The 22,522-nt window shown below is 33.5% G+C and overlaps 1 protein-coding gene across 1 annotated transcript in view; it reads right to left on the minus strand.

The window, feature by feature from the left end:
* LOC120245573 (contactin-5-like) overlaps positions 1-22,522 on the minus strand; it is a 780,895-nt gene that overhangs the window by 27,881 nt on the left and 730,492 nt on the right. Inside the window, exon 5 of the mRNA XM_039252657.1 lies at positions 4,068-4,289. Within this exon, the coding sequence (XP_039108588.1) occupies positions 4,068-4,289 (222 nt within the window). The remainder of the gene's footprint in view (positions 1-4,067; positions 4,290-22,522) is intronic.

Raw genomic sequence — 22,522 nt, forward strand, 5'->3', positions numbered from 1 at the left:
ACATTGGACCTTTTTATAAGCGCAGATTATTTGGCCTTACTTCTGGTCTATTGAAAGACTATTTTATTTTATTTTATTTTATTTTTTTTACTTATTATTTTTTTTTACAAATAGTTTATTGTCAAATTAGTTTCCACGTAACACTCAGTGCTCATCCCCACAAGTGTCCTCCTCCATGCCCATCCCCCCTCCCCCCCACATCCATCAGTCCTCAGTAAAGACTATCTATTTTAACAAGGCTCTCCAGTGATTGTATGCATATTAAAGACAAGAAGCATAATTTTAGATAATTATTTCTCATTTTGTGATTGATGATTGGGCTAAGTCTACCTTAATTAAACCTGATAAAAATTCTTATGAATGCAATAAGAATAATGTTCAAATCACTGGCTATTACATAAATAACAATCTTATAATGAGAACCATTCAAAAAAATTGGTCTGATCTTAGTGTCAGATATAGTTGTGCTTCTACTGAATGACTATTTCATTTTATTCTTTGAAACACTGGAAAATACGTAACTGACCAGAATTTATTTTTCCTTGACTACTAATTACCCAAAATGAGCACTAGCCTACAGCAGGTATATAGGCACTTACAGTAAACACTTTGAGTGAGTATCAAGCCTTGCTCTTAGTTCCTATTTTTATTGTTTTCATCATTTTCATGTATTTTAACCCATATTTACTAGTTGTGTCTTATTTATCATCATGAGCTATATTAACTTATTCTTGGAATGAGAGATCAAGGGGGTAGAACACTAGTTGGCACCAAATTATACCAAAAGCAAAAGAATCCCATAGTTTGACTACTCAATACATTCTACTTTGCTGTTGTCTCATGAAATAATGATGCCTAAATAGCACAAATCCCAATACATCTCTGCCTAATGACTGCGAGATTGGAATTAACATAATGGGAATTTTTTAAAGACTTTATTTATTTTAATTTATTTTTTTAAATAATCCCTACACCTAATGTGGAGTTTGAACTAATGATCCCAAGATCAATACTAACATGTACTTCTGACTGAAATAGCCAGGAGACTTAAAATTTATCTTTTTTAAGAGCAGTTTTAGATTTACAAAAATAGTAAGAGGAAGGTATAGATTTCTCATAAACCCTTCGCCCCCACACTTGCATATCTGCCCCTATTAGTAACGTCACTCGCCAGAATGGTACCTCTTTTTTCTTAAGGAAAATAAATGGACATATCATGACCACTCAAAATCCATCATATACATTAGGGTCCACTCTTGGTATTGCATATTCTGTGGGTTTAGACAAATGTTTAATGATTTATATCCATCATTATGATATTCTGAATATTTTCATGGCCCTAAAAATCCTTTGTGCTCTGCCTACTTGTCTCTTCCCTAACCATCACTAGCAACCACTAATCTTTTTACTCTCTGCATCATTTTTTCCCCAGAATGTAAAATCGTTGGAATTATATAGTATACAACATTTCAGATTGGCTTCTTTCACTTGGTAATATACATTTAAGGTTTCTCCATGTCTTCTCATGGCTTAATCGCTCATTTCTTTTTAGTGCTGAATAATATTCTATTGTCTGGATGTATCATAGTTTATTTATCCATTCACCTCCTGAAGGACATTTTGGAAGTGTCCAAGATTTGGAAATTGTGAATAATGCTACTTTAAACATCCATGTGCAAGTTTTTATGTAGACATAAAATTTCAATTCCTTTAGATAAATAGCAAGAAGTGCAATTGTTAGATCATATGGTAAGAGTATGTTTAGATCTGTAAGAAACCACCAAACTGTCTTCCAAAGTGGCTGCATAATTTTGCATTCCCACCAGCAGTCAATGAACATTCTTGTTCCTCCACATTCTTATGAGCACTTGGTATTTTCAGTGTTCTGGATTTTGGCCATTCTAATAGGTATGTATGTACTGTATCATGGTTGTTTTAATTTTCATTTCCCTGATGACAAGTGATGTGGTCCATCTCTTCATATGATTATTTGCCATCTGTGTTATCTTCTTTGGTAAAGTATTTGTAAGGTCTTTGTCCCATTTTAAAAATTAGGTTGTTTGTTGTCTTATGTTGAGTTTTAGGAGTCCTTTGTATATTTTTGTTAATAGTCCTTTATCAAATGTGTCTTTTGCAAATATTTTCCTCCAGTCTGTCACTTGCCTTTTAATTCTTTTGATACTGTCACTCACAGAACATGTTATGGGAATTTTAAAATTATACCAGAAATAAGTATTTTGAAAAATAAAACATGGTTAAGGAGCTAACATTACGCTTAAATAAAATGTAATGCCAACTCTATGAGTTGATTCTCACATGGCAAATATGAGACATGAATTTGCCTGTGCTTGGCACCACAACCTAATATGACATTTCTAGAATTTTCCAACAATTTAGTTCTTGAAAACTGTCTCTTTATGTGTTTAGTCCTTCATTAATCATAACTAAAATGTAGACCAAATTGTATTGGACTTAAAATCAGGAGATATGTAAATAGAAATTGACTACTTATGGGGCACTTGGTTGACTCAGTTGGTTAAGCATCTGACTTTGACTAAAGTCATGATCTCATGATTCATGGGTTTGAGCCCTGCTTCAAGCTACATGCTGACAGCTTAGAGCTTGGGGCCTGCTTTGGATTCTATGACTCTCTGCCCCTCCCCTACTCACACTTTGTCTCTCTCTCTCAAAAGTAAATAATTTTTAAAAAATATTTTATTTATTTTTGAGAGAGAGATAGAGACAGCATGAGCAGGGGAGGGTCAGAGAGAGAGTGGACACAGAATCTGAAGCAAGCTCCAGACTCTGAACTAGCTGTCAGTAGAGAGCCCGATGTGGGGCTCGAACCCACAAACCGCGAGATCATGACCTGAGCTGAAGTCGGACGCTTAACCGACTGAGTCACCCAGGCGCCCCAGTAAATAAACATTTTTAAAATGCCTACTTATTAGCAATGTGACCTTGTCAAAGATATTTTTCTACTTCTGAGTTTCCACTTACAGAGAAGACAGTAAGAATATCCACTTCACATATTTATTGAGGGCATTATTGAGACAAGCTGTACAAAGAAGCCTGGCAGAGAGCCTGGTAATACTTGGTTTTCAGTATTTCTCTCTGTATGCTAATTAACCTTGTATTATTTTGTCAATATACTCAAAAACAACGGAATTAGAGAAAATCTAGCAAATGTTATTCAAACTCTAATGTTAATAACTACTCGGTAGTCCTTACTTTAACTGATGTCTTAGTGTTGGAAATTTACATTATTTATTTTCCACTCAGAAATAATGCTCTTTCTCCAGGACCTGGCAGCTATTCTTTTGAAATGTAATTATGAAGATAGAGCCCCATCTCCTAGTCTCTCTCTATAGGAGGATAAGAGATTATCTTTAGTAAGCACCAATTAATAAATTCACATGGTGAAAGGAGAGCAGAATATGCCACCTGAAAGTATGACAGTTTGGCATGTTGATTATCTTGAATTAAAGTTAGTTAAGAAACAGCTGGTGCAAAAGGACACTCCAACTCTCCTTCATCCTCCTGAAGGCAGGAAACCAATCTGCCATGTTAAACGGTAAGAGAGTACAAGTCATCTTTACCACCAGAAATAGGTGATATAGGGGCAAGAAGACTATATAAACAAACATTGTTACTTCTTCACTAATATATTACCTCAAGTTGAAACCCCTTTATCCTGCTAATTCTTCATAATTTTATTGATTCTTTTTGTCTAAAAGGTATAAATGCTGACTACTTTTAATTTTGAAATTAAATTTGTTTTTCCTTGTTAATCTCTCTTATATTAAATTAATTATTAGACCAACCAAAGAATCTACAAGGAAAGAAAGTTTTTCCACACCTACATTCTCTAATCATATTGGCCAACTTCTCTATTAACATCCTCCACTTTACCATATCTTAAACACTCTGGCGCTTTCTGTTTTAGGGGAGTTGACTGTAACCTCTCTCCCTTGTTGAAATAGTCTTGACCCCTAAGACAATAATCTTGAGAAATGTGTTCCTGGCATGTTTAACTCCAACAGGTGCAATTTTTCTTTGATACGTACCATCTTGTTTGAAGGCATCTGAGGAATGATAAAGATTGATGGGGGAATAATAATGTTGAGCTGCCCCTCGCCAGCTTGGTGAAGAAACACTCAGGGTTCCTAAAGAAGGATTGCTATATCGTGGTCTAGTCTTTGAACCAAAGAGAGATGAAGATGAACTCTTTTTAATTCTTAGCAAAGCAGCATACGAAGTAGGGAAATTAGGAAGAGCACCAGAATATTCTGTAAAAGAAAAACAATAATAAAAAGTGAATTATGAGGAGACTTTTATTTTTTCCTATGAAAACTATTTTTTTCTAAAGACATTGTTAACAACTTCCCTTAGAGCAGAAACCAAATGCAAACTACAGAAAGAGTGACAACAACAACAACAAAAAACAAAATAAAGTGTTATTTTTATATTTTACAGTATTTTATGGAAATTCTGCTAGTTACAGTGTTGGGTTTCTGCCAGAGGGAAAGAAAGAAAAAAAGATGAAAGAAGAAAAGGAAAGAGAACAAAGGAATGGAATGGAAAGGAGAGAAGAAGAAAAAAAGGAAAAAAGGAAGAAAGACATCCAAAAATTCAAGTCTTTATTTCCTTTGTCAGGAATATTTAAGAATTTTTTTTGCCTTAATATTAAGATATGCATTAACATACATTAGATCAGTTCCTTATTTATTATTTAAAAAATAGGACAATGAGAAAAAACCCACATTCTCAATTATATTCTAAAAATATAATCTTCATGACTTATAATTTATCACTTAGTGAGAAACGCATCTAATACAGCATATATTTTGATAAGGCTGTAAGTTATGTCCCATGTTCTTGAAAAACAGTCAAGTTCACAGTGGAAAATAAACAATTTTGGATGAAATTTGTATTGCAGATTTTGTTATATAATCCATGTAACTTAATATTTATTATTAAGTGGGGACACTTTTGTGAAATTCCTACTTTCATTGATTATTTTTAAGTGTCTTGACAATATTTTGCTTTAATTCCCAAGATTTTTCATCAGAAAATATGGATAATGGTTGGAGTAGAATAGACCAACACTGTTATGTCCCTAGGAAAAAGATTAGTATGCAGGTCAAATGTTTAAAAGCAAACTAATTATAGTGAATTCTAAAGAACAACTAGGAACTGGAAATTTTTTTCTATGTCAAATATCAATTGAATTTGACAATTTCTTTGATCTTGGAAATATTTTTAAAAGTCACACAGTTTTGTTCAGAGTATCTGATATTTTAACTTGCTAGATGTTAATTTAATTTGACAAAGAATAATATATCTTTGTGAATAAGCTTCCTCATAATGAAAATTATTTTAGAATCATTATACTGCCTCATAGAGATATTTTTTAATGCAAGAAGCATTTCTGTGAATTGAGAATAACACTTTAGTAGGTGTTAAGCATCAAATTAAATATAACATTTTCCATTTTGTGAAATTGTAAATATGATTTGTCTGAAACTCAAAAAAATGTTTTTAGATGTTCTCTACATTTAAATCGAGCGTGATATGTGTAATCTGAACCTATCAGGAGCTATTAAGAGCTTCATGTCTTTTAGTCCTCATGTTCAACTTACAAGTATGGTGAAGGTGGATCAATTTTAACTGAAAATAGCTAACCTCTTTTGGGCAAACTCTATGAGAATAGATTATGAGTAGACATAAAATCTCCTTTAAAACCTGAAATTAAAAGCAAGTTTTGGCACCTAGAGGTGCAAGGTAATGAAAAGAGAATGAATTTTCCTTTAGAGGTAGTTTGTAGTTGTGGTTTCTGAACTTCTTTGCTTCTTAGTGCAGTCTGCTGCTTTGAGTTTTTGCTGCCTACCCTGCTCATATATAAAAAGAAAAAAAAACTGTACTACACTAGTGTCAAAAATGAAAATGGAGTGTGAGAGTGGCTTACAGTTTTTAAAGCTAGAGATGGATAATCAGTGAAATTAGAAGGGCCACAATGAGACTCAAAAGCCAGGATCATCATTGTGGATATGAATATACATAATACATCTATATATTCCCTAATACACACATCACATACATGGATCATATATATAAATCATAAATCAAATATATAAATAATAAATATAATATATATTAACAAAATACATACTGGTTAAGGACATCACTAATTGCTTTATGCCACCATTTAAATAGAGATGAGCCAAATGCTAACTAATGTGGCTCCACACCAGGGCTTCATTTGTTATGTAATAAGTTGCATCTGTTACAGTGGAGATTCCTTTTTCATCAATTAAAGTGAACCCAGAGCTATTACTAGAAATTTGACAGTTTATTCATTCATTCATGTATTCAGCAAATATGTAATGAGAACTCAGTAGGGGCTAAATGCTAAGGATACAAAGGTGAACAAGATACTGCATTGGCTTCAAGGAACTTTATGACATAGTGATTAAGAAAGACAACTATATGTGAACTTTAATTCAACGTGATATAAAAGTAAATTCAAGGATTTTTTAGAGGCTCTCTCTAATGGGTGTGGAATCCTCTCATCCTGTCCAGGAGCCATCAGAAAATGCTTTCCAGATGAATTCTATCTAATCTGAGTCCTGAAAGCCCATTGGTGACTAGTTCAGTAAAGCTCAGAGTAGTCAAGGAAAAGATATCCTACCAAAGGGAAGAAAGTACATGAATACCTGGAGAGGAAATGCAGCAGCGTGTGCTGGGTAGATTAAAATAATCATGAGCTCAGAGGGTAAGGGAGAGAGGTGGGAGAAGAAACAGAACTGAATAGGTAAACGGGGATTAATGATGAAATGCCTAGTATGCCATGCTACAATGGCAGGACCCTGAAACGAGAATAATATAAATTTTTAGAAAGAAGTTTTTGGCTGCAGTGTCATTTGGAAGAAGACAAAAGAAAACAGAAGACTAATCAAAACTGTAATGAAAGGCGAATATTAGTCAAGAATGGGGAGGTGATATAATGTGGATGGAATGAAGTCATCAAGATTACTGATTGGATTCGAGGCGAGGAAAGGAAAATAAGAATCTGGGGATACTCTGTGCTACTAGAAGATGGATAAAGGTGCAGGGAAAGGCATGTGCTTGAAGTGAAAGCTTATGAATTAAGTTTGGAGCAGGTGGAGAGGTTGAGGGACTTCTTAGGCCATTCATTCTGATTACAAAATTCTGTAAACATAAGAGAGATACAGATTCATGAAAGATTATTAAATGGTAACCAAATACATGGTTATTAAACTATGAGAATACCTATGTTTGCCAAGGAAGTAAGTACAATAAGGAATAGACTGTTGAAAATGGAACCCTGACAAACACCAGTATTTATGAGAGTAGCAGATATAATGAAACCTGTAAAGAAAAGAAGAAAAGCAGGAAAGTGTGAAGTTACTGAAAAGAAAAGAAGTCTTTAAATGCTGATGAGAGCAGTTTTCAGTGTTGAAGAGCTGGGTCTGCAGTGAAGGGGTGCCCCACAGCAGCAAAACTGCTTTACTGCTGCACATGTAATACACAGCAAATGTATGTCAGATTCAGGAGGTGAAGAAGGGTTTTTGAGCTCTGGAAGAGACCTCTGAAGCTCTGTCAATTCCATTCAGTTAGACATATAGATATTGGCCTTACCCGGTGACTTCCAATACTCTCTAGTCTTGGTGCAAGTGACTTTCAGTTCAGTGAGGTCTCCCTCTGTTGGGGGCAATTCTAACTCTTCTACCTGGTGCCCTCCCAGCTGCCCAGCTTCTTTTTCTAACATCCCTAATTTCTCCACGCTTCATTCCTAGCTCTGGGGCCTTCAGCTCTAGAAAATAGATCCCTTGATATAAATAAAATGGGAAAATTATGTTTCCATCCTAAGACTTTTTTTTAACTACCAACTTTGGGAGACTGAATTGATTTAACACATACAGGCTTCTGTTGTGGTTGAAAAATACTGCATCATCTTCCTAAGTTTAAAATCAGACATTTGCATTTCTGTCTATCTCATCTTATTGTTCACCTCTTTCTAGGATTTCAACCCCTTCAAGATTTACAAGCTACTAATCTTAACACTGTCACCACCCTGCAGACCTCTCATTTCATCAATCTCCTTCTCCAGTTTAGAGTTTGTTGTTCATTACTTTACTCAGTCCCTTCAATATACCTTCATTTACACTAGCCCTTACCCTCACTTGTTTTCAGACTGAACTCCTTGTCTAGTTTAAATCCAATTATTAACATGCTGTGTTCCTGAATACAGCTGGAAAAGAACAGAAAATCATTCCTAAACGTCACAATTCATGATATTAAGAGTGAGTGAAATTTTCAAGTTTCCCAGCAATACTCCCACATTTCCCTGGTCCATTTAATATCCCATCCCCCTGAATGAATAATTTGCATCTTATCCTTCATACTCAAGGTCCATACCTTCTTGATCTTCCTAATGATGGTATTCCTATTTTGCTGAGAAAATAGCTGCAATTAGAAGAGTGGGTCCCTCCCATGCACCTCCACCTGTATGTACATTCATACCTTGCTTTCATTGTGTCACTGTGAATGAATTGTCTGCGTCAATTAAAAACCAACTCCTCCAATCTTTTGCATTAAATCTCTTTCTAACCCATCTTGACTTCTCAAGGATGTCTTTCTAGAAAATCCTCTCTAGCTCTCCTTGAGCACCAATTTTTATCTCCCTATTAGATTATTCTCATAACTATACAAATATTGATCTAACCTTTTCAAAAAAGCTGTATAAACCTAACACTCCTTCTAACAATTTTATTAACCACTTCTTGAAAATGGCTATCAGTGGTCACTATGTTCAATTCTTCTTCTGCCGTTCTCCCTTGAGCCTATTTGTAAGCAGCCTTACTGATAACACCACAATAACGACTCTCTTTCAGGAGAGCAATGATCAGGTCATTGCTAAAGCTAAAGATTGGTTTCATCTATGAGCAACTTTCACCATGGTTAACCATTTTTTTTCCCTTTAAACATGTTCCTGATGTGATTCCAGTGTATTATAATACCATGTTTTTATTCCTATATCACTGGCTACTCCTTCTTTTTTGTCTTCTCAGCTTCTAAATTCTAACTGTTGGTGCACTCTAGAGAAAATATCTTCTCATTTAAATTTAGTCATGATGGGAACAAGGAAAAAAAAGATGTTGGCAAGTTTCCTTTTGTAGCAGGATTCTCACACAGAGAGTTGTGTCACCCAGGCTTTTTAATTTCCAGGAAGCAACTTTACTCATGCTGGCACTGCTCAGTGGGTTTGTAGCCAAAGAACTGAGCCCTGAACCTCATGTGGCATAGTTTATTTTTGTTTTGTTTTTTTACAAATTTTCTATTTCTTTGTCTCTCATATATGGTAACACACAGAAACATGTAGTCTGATTAAATAGTCTCAGTTTACAAGGTGAAGAGAAATGTTGTCACGAAGCCATGTAACCAGATTACCTTGAAGTTTCTCTCTCTCTCTTTTTTTTTCCTTCTCAGGAAAGAGACCTTACCACACTTTCAAGGTACTTTTCTTTTTTCATTTTTTTTTCCTTTTTCTTCATTGTATATATCATAGTTCTTAGTCTTATAATAATTTTATTTAATGTTCCTCTACTAATACTTTACCAGTTTGTATCCTCTACCAGTTTACAATTTCAGATTGTAAATTCCATGAAGGCAGCAACTGGAGCAACTGTATTAATTATCTTTTAAAAATGTTTATTATTTTTTATGTATTGATGATCTTATTCAACAATATTAGCTCCAACCCAGACAGCAAATTTCACCTTTACTCTAGTCTGTTACTTGAGCCCAGCTCTAAGTCTTTCATATTCTATTGTTTTCCTATGCTCGTTTTAACTTCCACTTGTAGTTAACAGCTCTTTACTCTGTCTCTTGCGCTTCTGCCTCAGCTTCTAAATACTTCCTGACCTCTGTCACTGAAAGCACCTTCTGAGATAAGTCATTTGATAAATCTTATTCAGGATTCAGAGTATATTTTTAGTCATCACTTCAAGAATTGTCGTTTAAGAAATGGAAGCATTAAAAAGGGAAGGAAGGAAGGAAGGAAGGAAGGAAAAAAAAAGGCAGGAAAGAAGGAAGTGAGGAAGGAAGAGGGGAAGGAGGGAAGGAAGGGAGAAAGAAAGTAGGAGCATAGGTTGGGTCCACGATTTCAAAAAGACTCAGTGAAATATAAATGCTAAGTGACAGTCTGTTGGGCTCTCAACTGGTTTCCTTCTAACGTAAGTTCTTGGTTTCTTTAAGTAAACTTAAACATAATTTGCTCCCGAATTCACTCCTTTCTCATTAAGCATTCATTGATTTCTCTCAACAGCTCTTCACTGAAAATCCACTACATGTTAGAAACTGGGGATACAGTTGTGAGTAAATCACAATGGTTCCTGCCTTCATGGAATTTATAATCTAGGAACATTGGTAGGGGATTACAAATTGGCAAAATATTACTAAAGGAATATTAAATAAGCAAAATTATTCTAAAACTATATAAAACTAAGAATTATGACACATACAATAAGGAAAAGGGAAAAAAGAAAAGAAAAAGAAAAAAGCCACAAACAGAGTGCCTTGAGAGGATATTTGCCAATATCTTACTTTTTTACTTTGTTGTCATTAATGACTCAGTTCCTGGCAAGGAAAACTCTTCTCTTGACTCTGGTATACATCTTCCTCCTACATCTTGGTCACTCATTTTATTGATTGAGAATTTTGGATGAGAGCAGCTTTGTCAGTAAACCTGTTTGCAATATAAATTCTAAAGTTAGATTGCCTGGATTTATTTATTTTTTAATATTTTCTTAAATCGTTTATTGTCAAGTTGGTTTCCATATAACACCCAGTGCTCACCCCAACAAGTGCCCTCCTCCATGCCCATCACTCCCCTTTCCCTCCCCCCCATACCCATCAGTCCTCAGTTTGTTCTCAGCATTCAAGAGTCTCTCATGGTTTTTAAAATCTGTACTCTATCTCATAGCAGATCTGTGGCTTTGGGCAAAATACGAATATCTCTATTTCCTTGCCTTTAAAATGGAAATAACAACTGCTCTACCTTCATAGCTTGATGCAAAGATCAAATAAAGTAATAGATGTAAAGCATGTGAAAATTTGCTTGTTCATGGTAAAAACTAAATAAATGATAACGATAGCATTTATTATTATTATCTGCCCTTCAGTTCTTTTTTTTTTTTTTTAATGTTTTATTTGTTTCTAGGAGAGAGAGAGAGAAAGCGTGAGCAGGGGAGGGTCAGAGAGAGAGGGAGTCACAGACTCTGAAACAGGCTCCAGACTCTGAGCTGGCAGTCAGCACAGAGCCCAACGCAGGGCTCGAACCCACGAACCGCAAGATCATGACCTAAGCGAAAGTCGGACGCTTAACCGACTAAGACACCCAGGCGCCCCTGCCCTTCAGTTCTTACCTCTGGTGAACATAAATGAATAATGAGCTTAGGCCTCCCAGATTTAATTGGGTTACAAAATGAAAATACAAACATCAAATTTTGATACTCATTTTACTTTGAGTGGCAAATGGAAGGGGGATAGTTAAAATTTTATTTTCTTGAAAGGTGTATTCCCATGAGTAAATTCTTAAGAAAAAATTTTGGCCACAAAGGAAAACTATGAATCTATAGAAAACACATCGTGTTTTGTGTTTCTTTGGCTAAACCAAGACCTACTCATCTTTTCTCTGTTTTCCTGTTCAGGGTTTGGAAGGCAAAGTAACTAATAATTCTTTGTTAGAAAAATCTTCATCAGTTGCTCAAACTTTTAATGAATATCTATGCTGAAAATGTCAGCAGAATCTAGTTATACGTTAATCATTTTTTCTTCTATTTTCTCACTGCTCATAGATCAGACCTTAGGGGATGTGTATTACAGCTATTTCTAAAGTGGTCTAGAGATTTGGTGATAAAACTCAATTAACCTGGTGCTCTCACACCATGAAATTCCAGCTGGAGTTTGGGTAGGAGTAAATATTAATGCCTTCATTAAATATTTCCTAATCAAATGACCCTGGGACCACTGAACCTATATTACTTAATAAAATTGTAGTCTATTAAGTCAGAATGACATTGCCACCACTTGTAGTCTTGGAACTAATAGCATTGCTTTTCATTACCTAGAAAGTCACTTTATAGATGTCATTGCTATTGAATGTAAATAATATTCATGAGATAATGGATTAAAATTAGCAGAAGTACAATTTTTATGGCAATATTTATTAATAAATATGGATTAAAATGTCAATATGATAAAGGATACATTTTAAAATATTTAATCCCTAAAAATACTTAATCCCTATCTTTAATACCTTATCATATTTAAAATTTACTGAAATTTCTGATACTGAGTCAACTTCAGTATTGCATCTCTGTTCCTAAGTATGACAAATATGTTTGCAATGAACTCTAAAGCTCTTAAAATATTGATGATATAACTAGAATATCACTACTCTATTCTGCATTAAATCTTTTTCTAACACTTCCCCACACAATTTTTTACAGCCAAATAAGTCTAAGCAACACCAAAAATTCATGAAAGGACACACTTTTGTATAAATTCATTTATTTTCTATAGTTCTAATTTGATTTTAAATATTTATTTAAGCTAATTTAATAATAAACATAAATAAACTATGGAATCAAATGATTGATATGTGATGCTCTGAAGAACATTAATGCTTAATCATGGACTTGTAAGTCAGGGGAGAAAAGAGTGACACCATATATTGATGACACAGTGTACCAAAAAAACAGAAGTCATACAATATCCAAACCTGCAGTGTGACTCAATTTGGCATCAAAGTCAGCACAAAGAAATTTGATATTTGACCTTTTCAGGGTAATTGCTAAGGCTGTCCTTTTTTTGATGAGAATTAATGTTAACTGTGCAACTTCAGCCTGCTAAAGTTATGAAGCTTGCAAGGATGGATGTAACACCTCAGTGAAGCCAGTCATGTGAAGCATATTTAGAAATGGTTAATAATTTATAAATAATGTGCATCATTTCAATTTAGTTGTGTGCATCTATAGCAGAGAAGAGTTTGAAATAGCCCAAGTCAGATGTACTCTATGTCTCAGCTCAGCACTTTCTTCAAGAATGGCATTATGTGTAAACTTCATAGTGTTTTAGCTGGAAAATGAGAAAGGATATGCAGAAGATTAAATTCATTTTAAAGTACCAAAGTCAAGCATCTAAATTGTACTACTTCTAATATTTAAGAAAATAAAATATCAGCATTACATTTCTAGTGTTCTTTGAATAAGATCGAAAAATAGACATACTTATAGAGTACAAAGAAACATAGCTCTAAAAGTTATTTCTACCATTCTTATTCAGATACACTATTTTACATTTGAAGTCATAATGATTTAAGATTTAGAAAACTTTATTTTTCTCAATAGTAAATGTTTAGTTGTATGTACAGATAGATCATGGAAGTTTCTACCCCTTAATCTAGATGTTATATATTTATTATATTGAAAAAAATAGAGTGGAGACAGAGAGAGACAGACCTCATAGTTTTTTCGTATTGTATATTTTTTCACTATTGTTATGTTCTAAAAAAATTGATAGTATTTAGATAACCATTGTTAAGCTATCAAAAGACTAAAGTGTCTAAGACTAATATGTCTGTTGTTTTATAATCACTGAGCAAATTAGTAAGGGCAAGAGTTAGTTGTGAAATATAACCAAATTAATTTAGTGATTAAAGAATTCCCTCTTGTTTTGGATAATTAAAGGTTTCAGTGAAGTTTTAAGTCTGCAATGATTATATTAGGCTATTTGTCTTCTTAGTCTCTATGTGTTTAAGATAGATCAGATAGTATCTGATTATAAGTAAAATAATGCTGACATTATTTAGCAATAAATGCTATGATTAAAAAATAATTAAACAAAATGTATTCCTCCCTCTCCCCCCAATTTTAGAAAATGATCTTTGGGAAAGTTAAGCTTCCATTATGTGTAGATATAAAAAGTAAACAAGTGTGTTTCATGATGTCCAGTGCTTCCAATGGTGCAGTATCTATACTAGAGTCTCTAAATCTATAGAATGTGGATGCACTCAGTCTATTGTGGATTTAGAAATGGAAATCAAGATGACCAATTACATTAATGGAATTTTAGATAGCTAAGAATTATCTTGAAGAGTGTGGGCTACATGGACTTACATAATGCAATACAGGATTTAGCATTTATTCAATATATAGAAAATGATTGATTATTATGTATCCCAAATCAAAAGTTAACCATGGAAATACAAAAAGCAATAAAACATAAAATATTTGTCTTTAAAAAGTTCTGAAAAACTAACAGAAGAATAATATAGACTTCAGGGAAACCACTTTATAATCATGGAATTTGAATAAACCTCAGACTCATACTGATCTCAGGTAAAAATATAGTGACAATTTCAGAGAAAGTGTCATTCTTTTTCAAATAGGGAATGTGTGGAAAGTCATTTTTAATACTTGCATAGGCAAGTAACAGGGTACAATGCTACCCTTCCCATTAAGTAAATAAAGGTTTCTCTGGTGGAATCCTCGCTCCACATGGACACTATGTTAGGTATATCTGCATCTCTGTAAGGAAGTTGGTAGGCTGAGCATTCTCACTTAGGTGGGTGTACTGGGTCTTGCCTTGTGCAGCTACTCTGAGCCAATCAATTTCCTTATGTTTGACCTTTAAAGAAATCCTTATATTCATGTTTTTTTAGCTGTTGGTTTCTCCAGCAATCATAGGTTCATTGAGATGACCAGGAGCCACACTGTTAAAAGGGAGAGAGGAATATGTACTGTGCAGTCTAAGTTGCAGGGGAACATGTAGGAGGAAGTGATTGTTACCAGTCACACAGGACTTGACACTGGAGATGGAATTTGAATTGAGCTTTGTTCATATTTCAGAAATGAAAAATAAGCATTTGAAAATGTGTTTCAGTTTTATTTTGTGACTTTACCACATGAAAATGTTGCTTAAGAATCCCTTCAAGGGGCTTTAGTTATTGAAGTCTCCAAATGACCTCATTGTAAAGCAATTTTTCTTCAAAGGCAGCTTACACCTTTGACCCTCATAACTACATGCTGTTGAGGCACAAACTGGAGTAAGTCAGAAACTGTGCAACTAACCGCAATTTCTTTAAAAAAGACATCAAAAAATAATTTTTCAATGACATTTGAGCAAGGTTAGGTGAATTCTCATTTAACAGAAGAACTACCTACAAATTATTTAAATGTACTCATCTGCTGTGGTTATAGTATTCTAGCGTAAACTGACAGCTCATTTGGCCCAGTTACTTAGTTCAATAAAGATAAAGACATCAAGCAGGCTAAAATGTTGCATCCTGATTTAGAATGTCACTGTCACTGTCAGGGCCTCCACATCTACCTCGTCTGTGGCACTTACTCAATATCTAACAAACTCAATTTCTAGAAAGCAGCTCCCAACTGTGAAACTGTTATTTCTCAGGTACTTACAGAACACAGATTCTACTTTCCAACTCAAAGACTTACTTACATATGAATTAAGCTTCAAGGGAATAGACATCTGGTACTTTGCTAAATCTGTGGAGTGTTTTAGCTCAACTGTCTTTGATTCAATTTGTTATTGCCTTCTGGGTCAGAGGGGTCTTTCCCTTACTCCTTTCCCTGTGGAATAAGTTACGGGGTTCAGATTCAAAAGGAATAGAGATTCCTTAAATTCCCCATGAATTCTAATTTTAAACCTTCTGGTTATAAAATAAATATATCCTCACTGTAGAGTCTAAATCATCTGTAACCTAAATATCCAGAGGTAGTACCTTTTGCAAAACGTTCTCTGATGTTGTCTATCTCATGTGTAGACATATATACCAACAGAGACATAGGCAGATTTTTTTTGGTTTGTTGGAAGGAAACTGGGATCAGTTTATAGATGTAATCTTCTAATTTTTATTTTTAATCTTATATTGTGAATATTTAATTCTGTTCCATATGTTCTTCAAAGGCATTTTATTGGCTACTTAACTGTCCAATATATGTAGTCTGTTAAAATTTATTTTACCCTGTCCTTGTGATCAGATTAATTTATCTGTTATATATAATGATTCAGGAGTATCCTTGTACATAAATATTTGTGTGTATAAGTAATAATTTCTCTAGAAAAGCATCATGGTGGGGCGCCTGGGTGGCTTAGTCGGTTAAGCGTCCGACTTTCCCTTAGGTCATGATCTCGCGGTTCGTAGGTTCGAGCCCCGCGTCGGGCTCTGTGCTGACTGCCAGCTCAGATCCTGGAGCCTGTTTCAGTCTGTGACTCCCTCTCTCTCTGACCCTCCTCCACTCACGCTGTCTCTCTCTTTCTCCTAGAAATAAATAAAACATTAAAAAAAATTAAAAAAAAAAAGAAAAGCATCATGGAAGTGGAATTTCTGAACATGAAAATAGCTCATGCTGATTTTTTTCTAAGAATTTTGACTTAACTATACTCTTGTTATCATCATGAAGCAACAATAATTTTTTAGCATTTCATTATGATATTTTATATACCATTTTATTAGATAGTTGCTAATATGAATTATCCTTTTAAGTATGATATAAAAAAACCCTATTTCATTGCATTTTAATTATTAGTCATACATTTTCTATGTACATATTTCCTTATTGAATTATTTACAAATTGGTTTTCCTGTTGACTTGTGATTTCTTTTTCTTAGTTCTTAAAATCATTTTGTACACTATAAGCATTAATGATTCCATTTACTGTAATGGTAATTTTTATTTGATGAGAGTGTACTATAAAAAATTACATTTTTATGTAGATAAGTTTATTGATCATTTTCTTTCTTTCATATTTATTTACTTTGACTTTTGGATTTCTTTTTTAATTTATTTATGACTTCATTAAGATTCCGGATTTAGGAATAATAGTCAGATTCACCCTAAAAGCAATACATATATTTATGCCTTTTTCAAATGTTAATTTAAAAGGAAAATCAGTCAGCCTGACTGATGCAAATTTTACTTATTGGTTTTTCAGGGGAGGGGGACAAAATTTTTTGAGTACTATTATAAACTTCAAAATAGTTTTAGAATATCTGAAAGATGATACCAATTTCTTTTGTTCTCATGTCAGATACGACATTGCCCGAGGCTAAGAGGATTGATTAGCTATGGGAGGAAGAAAGTCAGTGAATATTTAATCCAAATTAATAAAGAATGCATTTAAGCCAGACCCACAGGTCAAAAATTGCTATTAAACTTACGCCAAGAAGAACCTCTTAAAACTAGCGTCGCCCCATTTGTTCAACGGTAAAGGCCGATCTGCTTTATAAAACAATACTTGGGAAACTGTAATATTAGTGACATCTTACATGTTGTCAAAATACTTCTTTTTTAAATTTTATTTGGATCATCCCTAAGCCCACTTAACATCTTACTGCTGAAAACTCTTTATTGTGGCTACAAGTTTTAATTTCATGACAGTGCAAAAAATTCAGACTTTTTAGGTGACATTTTTCCTCTTCTTTTTTTTAAAATGACAGTTGGTCAGTAGCTAAGGCTCAATGACATTTATCAGCTGCCTAATTAAAATGTAGACACTTTTATAATAATTGCAAATGTGACCTTCATTTGTGTATTTTTGTTAGCTAGCATGTTTAGCCAAATGTCACAAAGAACCCTAATCTATTCCTTCCCATAATGTTTAATTATATCATATTGAAAGTATTCATTCTTCAGTTACCATGGTTTATGAAATCATACTGCTTCTCTAGAGAGTGGGGAGCTGTAGTTCCAATACCCTAATGAGCAGTGATTGTAAGACTGTGTCTACAAGCTGCCAAAACAACTAGCTGAAAAGTGAAAATCCATTCAATTAACAAGTTTATTTATTTTTATGATGCCAAAGAATAGCTCTGATTTGTTTTCCTCAGTACAAATAAAGGATTCATAGACTTGGGATAGTTTGTTTAAGCTTTCTGATATCTCCTTGCACCTTCAGATCTGACTGCCTGGGTGAAATAACCTCTTGGATGTCCCTCAGGTATTTGCAGCCTCCCATACTTTCCAAGTTCTCCCTTCTTCATACCCAGAAGCACTTCCCTAGTTAACTCTCTCTTTTAAATTCTCTCCTGATCCTTCCAGTCTATGAGCCACAATTTTATGAAAATAACATTTATAACATGGAAAACTGATTGTGGTACATGTCTGCCCAAAGCACTACAATCACTCCTTTCAACATTCATGGTAAAGTGAACTCTTCTAAGGCCATTACTGTGCCTTTATTATCCATTTGTGTAAATTCATGTCTTCGTCTTATCTTCCTTCTCTATATTTTAGTCAGTTAATAATGAATAGCTACAGTTTCTCAACTGAATCAGACCAAATTTCTTTTTAAGCCTTTGTTGTTGCTATTTCCCTAATGTTGTTATGTGTTTGTTAGAAAGCAGGGGATATTTTATGAAAATGTAATTTTGAGGTGTTCCAAAATAATCACTGTTATCTATAGAACTAAAGATTCATAAATAATTTTACTTTGTATATGAAAATTAATTACAATTCAAACATAAATATTAAACATATTTAATATATAAAATTGCTTTTATTATATAATTTAAAATATGTTAAATAAACCTCCAACAAGAGATTTTATCTATATTAAGTAACAATTGCAGTGTTGATATAAAGAACTTTATTCCTTTAAAAAACCTTTGGGTGTAGTTCTAACAATGTAAACATAAAATTAAATTAAATCTATCAAAATATCAAAATGTGTACTTTACTAAGAGTTTTTCGTTATGATAAAAAAACTAAGTGCCCAAATATAATAGTAATGTTTGGAAGAACCCATAGAATTTGGAGACTTAATCTGGTAGGTGTAAGTTTGGAGTTTAAAATGTATTTTGGAAGAGTAGTAAAAATTTGGGTACATTTTTTTTTACTCAGAGGTTTTCTCATGTGTTCTGTTATCAAATTTTTGTGGTAAGAAAGATTTCAAACCCAACTAAGAATTTACCCAGTTTCTCATTTGACCAGGAGACCTTTTACAGTGTGATTGAGAAACTATCATTCTGGGGCCTGATAGGCAGAAGAAAATATATTTAAAAAATTAAAATTTAAAAAGCATTTGATATTTCAAACACTGGGAAAAAAACTCTCAAAGAACAACAACATGAAGTAAAATGATAAAAATTTTATCAAATCTGGAAGTTTTTGGAACCAAAGGAATGTAAGTGATGATTATCCAATTGCCCATTGTTACTGCAGTAAACTGTATAATTTGCTATTGACAGTCTCTTTGTTCAGTGTGCTGTATTCTGTATTTTACATTACTGCATGTAAAAATATTTTTAATGACATAATTTCCAACTCTTCAAAGCTGTTTTCCTCAAGTTCAAATCCCAACTCTGTCGTTCATTACCTTTCTGACACTGTGTAAATTACTAAAACTCTCTAATCCTCTGTGAAATCAAGATGAAATTAACTCCTTCACAATGACTGTTCTGAAGATTGAGATAATATGTATGAATTATCAAGTATATTGTACAAAAGAGGAAGTCTAGAAATTGTATCATGATCATTATTTTTATTATTGTTATTAAACATAATAGTACTATAACAGTTTGGAATTAAAATCAAATGTGATACGCATCTACAGACTTTTCAAAGTAATATGGAAGTACTTTTTATATTTTTGTTCATATATTTTTGCTTCCTTTGGACAATCTCAGATTAATTAGCTCTATTTGGGATAGGTGTTAGATTTTATATCACAGTGTTAAAGAAAAGGTTTAGGAAAAAACATTAAGCCACTAGATTTGGGGGGGGCTTGAATTTTTTTTGTCAAAAAGTTATCTAACACCTACTTTATTCAAAGATCTCCAATGATGAATATGAAATTGAATTCCTTAGGAAAAGTGTTCCCCCACCTGAAAAAAGTTTTTAGAACTGAGAGATGAAAAAGAATATACATGACGGAATTGAATTATTTTCTGTCTCTATTGAGAAATTTAATCTGACCAAGAGGTGGTTAAATAAAAATTTTAATAACTACATTTCCTAGAGATAGTTATATGCATTTTCTCACAGGAATTCTTACCAGAACCTGCATAAGTGGTAAGAGTTCTCATCTGTTGCAATAATGTAAAAAGTTGAATTAATCCCCCACAGGGCTTACCAACAATACCTTGTATATGGTCAGTACTGAGTAAGTATTGTTGAATAGACAAGACACCTAAAAGCTAAATGAATGATTGGGTTTCATAATTTCTCACTGCAAAAGGGAATGATATAAAAATAATAATTTGCTAATGAGCTACACAAGATTATATATTGTATATATTATATATATAATACAAGGAGGTATATATTATACAAAGAGATATTCCTACAGTTGCATCAAAATTTATATCTCCAAGTAAGTATCTCTTAAAGTATTCACTTCTCTTAGTGCTACTGACTTTTATTGCCAAAAACAGTTTTTAAATATCTATTTTGAAATGGCCTCCATAGCCTTATGAATTTATGGCTATGTTTTATTAAAACAGCTTTATTTATGATAATAAAATGCAGTGAAACTTGATGCATGGACAGTATTCAATAAAGGAGAAATTCAGAGAGAATGATACTGAGGTTAGGAGAGCTGAAAATAAGCTGAAAATAAGTTATACCAGGGGAAACGGTACAACTTTTCCATAGCAGAGAGCTATAGAAAGGCAGGCTGGAAGAACTAGAAGAGAGACCAGGGAGATAAAACAAGGCAGAGTTATGGAAAATTTTGTATTCTTCTGATCATGAAAGTGGGATGAACTGGGAGCGCAGAGGGAGTTTATCAAAATTAAGCTATTGGTAAAGGTGATATAATTTAGACATCCATACCTCATTGCTCCAGCATTATAATCAGAGAAATCACACTATATGAGGTAAATAGTAATTGGAATCAGATTTGCAGATGTTCTAATAATCTACACATTTTGGCAAAGTTTGGAGAGGAATCTTTAGGAATTTAAGCCATATGGGATGAGGTCATGAGTGAGAATTTGAGTTATGTGTTAAAGGCTTATCTATAGATATTGTACATATCTGATCTGTTTTCTTTACTCTCTGTGGTCAAAGCTGGTGGGAGACAAATGATGTGTTTATATTTCTACACTGTCTTGATTTATACTTATTAATATATTTTTCTTCTTTATGAGAAAATGGAATTGCAAATTATTGTAAAACATGGTGTTGTTGTTTTCCCCTGTAGCTTGGTATTAATTATAGCTCCTTAATTAGAAGGTTTGACTATGCCATAATGTGGTAATGTTTTATTTTTTAATTTAATTTAATTTTTTCAGGTAAAAACTCTGTTTGGAACTCGAAGCTTAAGTCATAACCTCAAATATAATCTAATTGCTAAAAATACAAGCTTAATATTATTTCTTATAGTGACATCTTTTGACAAATTCATTTTACATGGCAAAATAAAAAGATTCTTATCATGGAAAATAAATATAATAACATGATTTACAAAGATTTCAACAGATCTTAATTTCATGATCGCTGTCTTAAAGGAAAAAACAAACCCTGGTTTTTATTTAATATAACACAGTCTTTTCTCTTTTTTAAGTGCATTTATTAAGATTCTTCACTCTATGCCTCACTCCTCTTTATTTATTCCCTGGCTACAATTATCATCCTTTTAAAACCAATATTCATATTGATTTTAGAGGCAAGTGAAAACTACTATTTTTCCATGACATTTAAGATATATGTATGAACATATTTGACAATACCAGTAAATCAGCAAGTTCATATTCTTTTTAAATAATTTTTAAAAAATTATTTATTTTTGAGAGATGAAGAGAAACAGAGCAAGAATGGGGGAGGGCCAGAGAGAGAGAAACACAGAATATGAAGCAGACTCCAAGCTATGAGCTGTCAGCGCAGAGCCTGACACAGGGCTTGAACTCACCGACTGTGAGATCATGACCTTGGCCGAATTTGGACACTTAACCTACTGAGCCACCCTGGTGCCCCAGGAGGTTCATATTCTTTTTTTTTAAATTTTTAAAAAATGTTTTATTTATTTTGAGAGAGATAGAGACAGTGTGAGCAGGGGAGGGTCAGAGAGAGAGGGAGACACAGAATCAGAAGCAGGCTCCAGACTCTGAGCTAGCCATCAGCACAGAGCCCAATGCGGGGTTTGAACCCACTAATCGTGAGATCATGACCTGAGCTGAAGTCGGATGCTTAACTGACTGAGCCACCCAGGTGCCCCTATATTCTTATGTCAATAGTTTTTCTGAGAAGCAAGATATTTAAAAAATTATTTGCCTATCAATAAATATACAAATTATTCCTCAATTTTCTACCATTCTGTATGGAAGTTCTTAACCTGGATCTATTGGTAACATTTAGGGATTCTGAGAAATCCCTAAAATCATCTGTACAATACAATGCATATAACATTTGAGGAGAGATGAGACTCCTAGAGCTTAACATAGCTTTTATCAAGGTTCTGTTTTGTTTTGATT

Source organism: Hyaena hyaena, unplaced genomic scaffold (genome assembly GCF_003009895.1).
Source record: "Hyaena hyaena isolate Hyena2069 unplaced genomic scaffold, ASM300989v1 scaffold_430, whole genome shotgun sequence".
Classification (NCBI taxonomy): domain Eukaryota; kingdom Metazoa; phylum Chordata; class Mammalia; order Carnivora; family Hyaenidae; genus Hyaena; species Hyaena hyaena.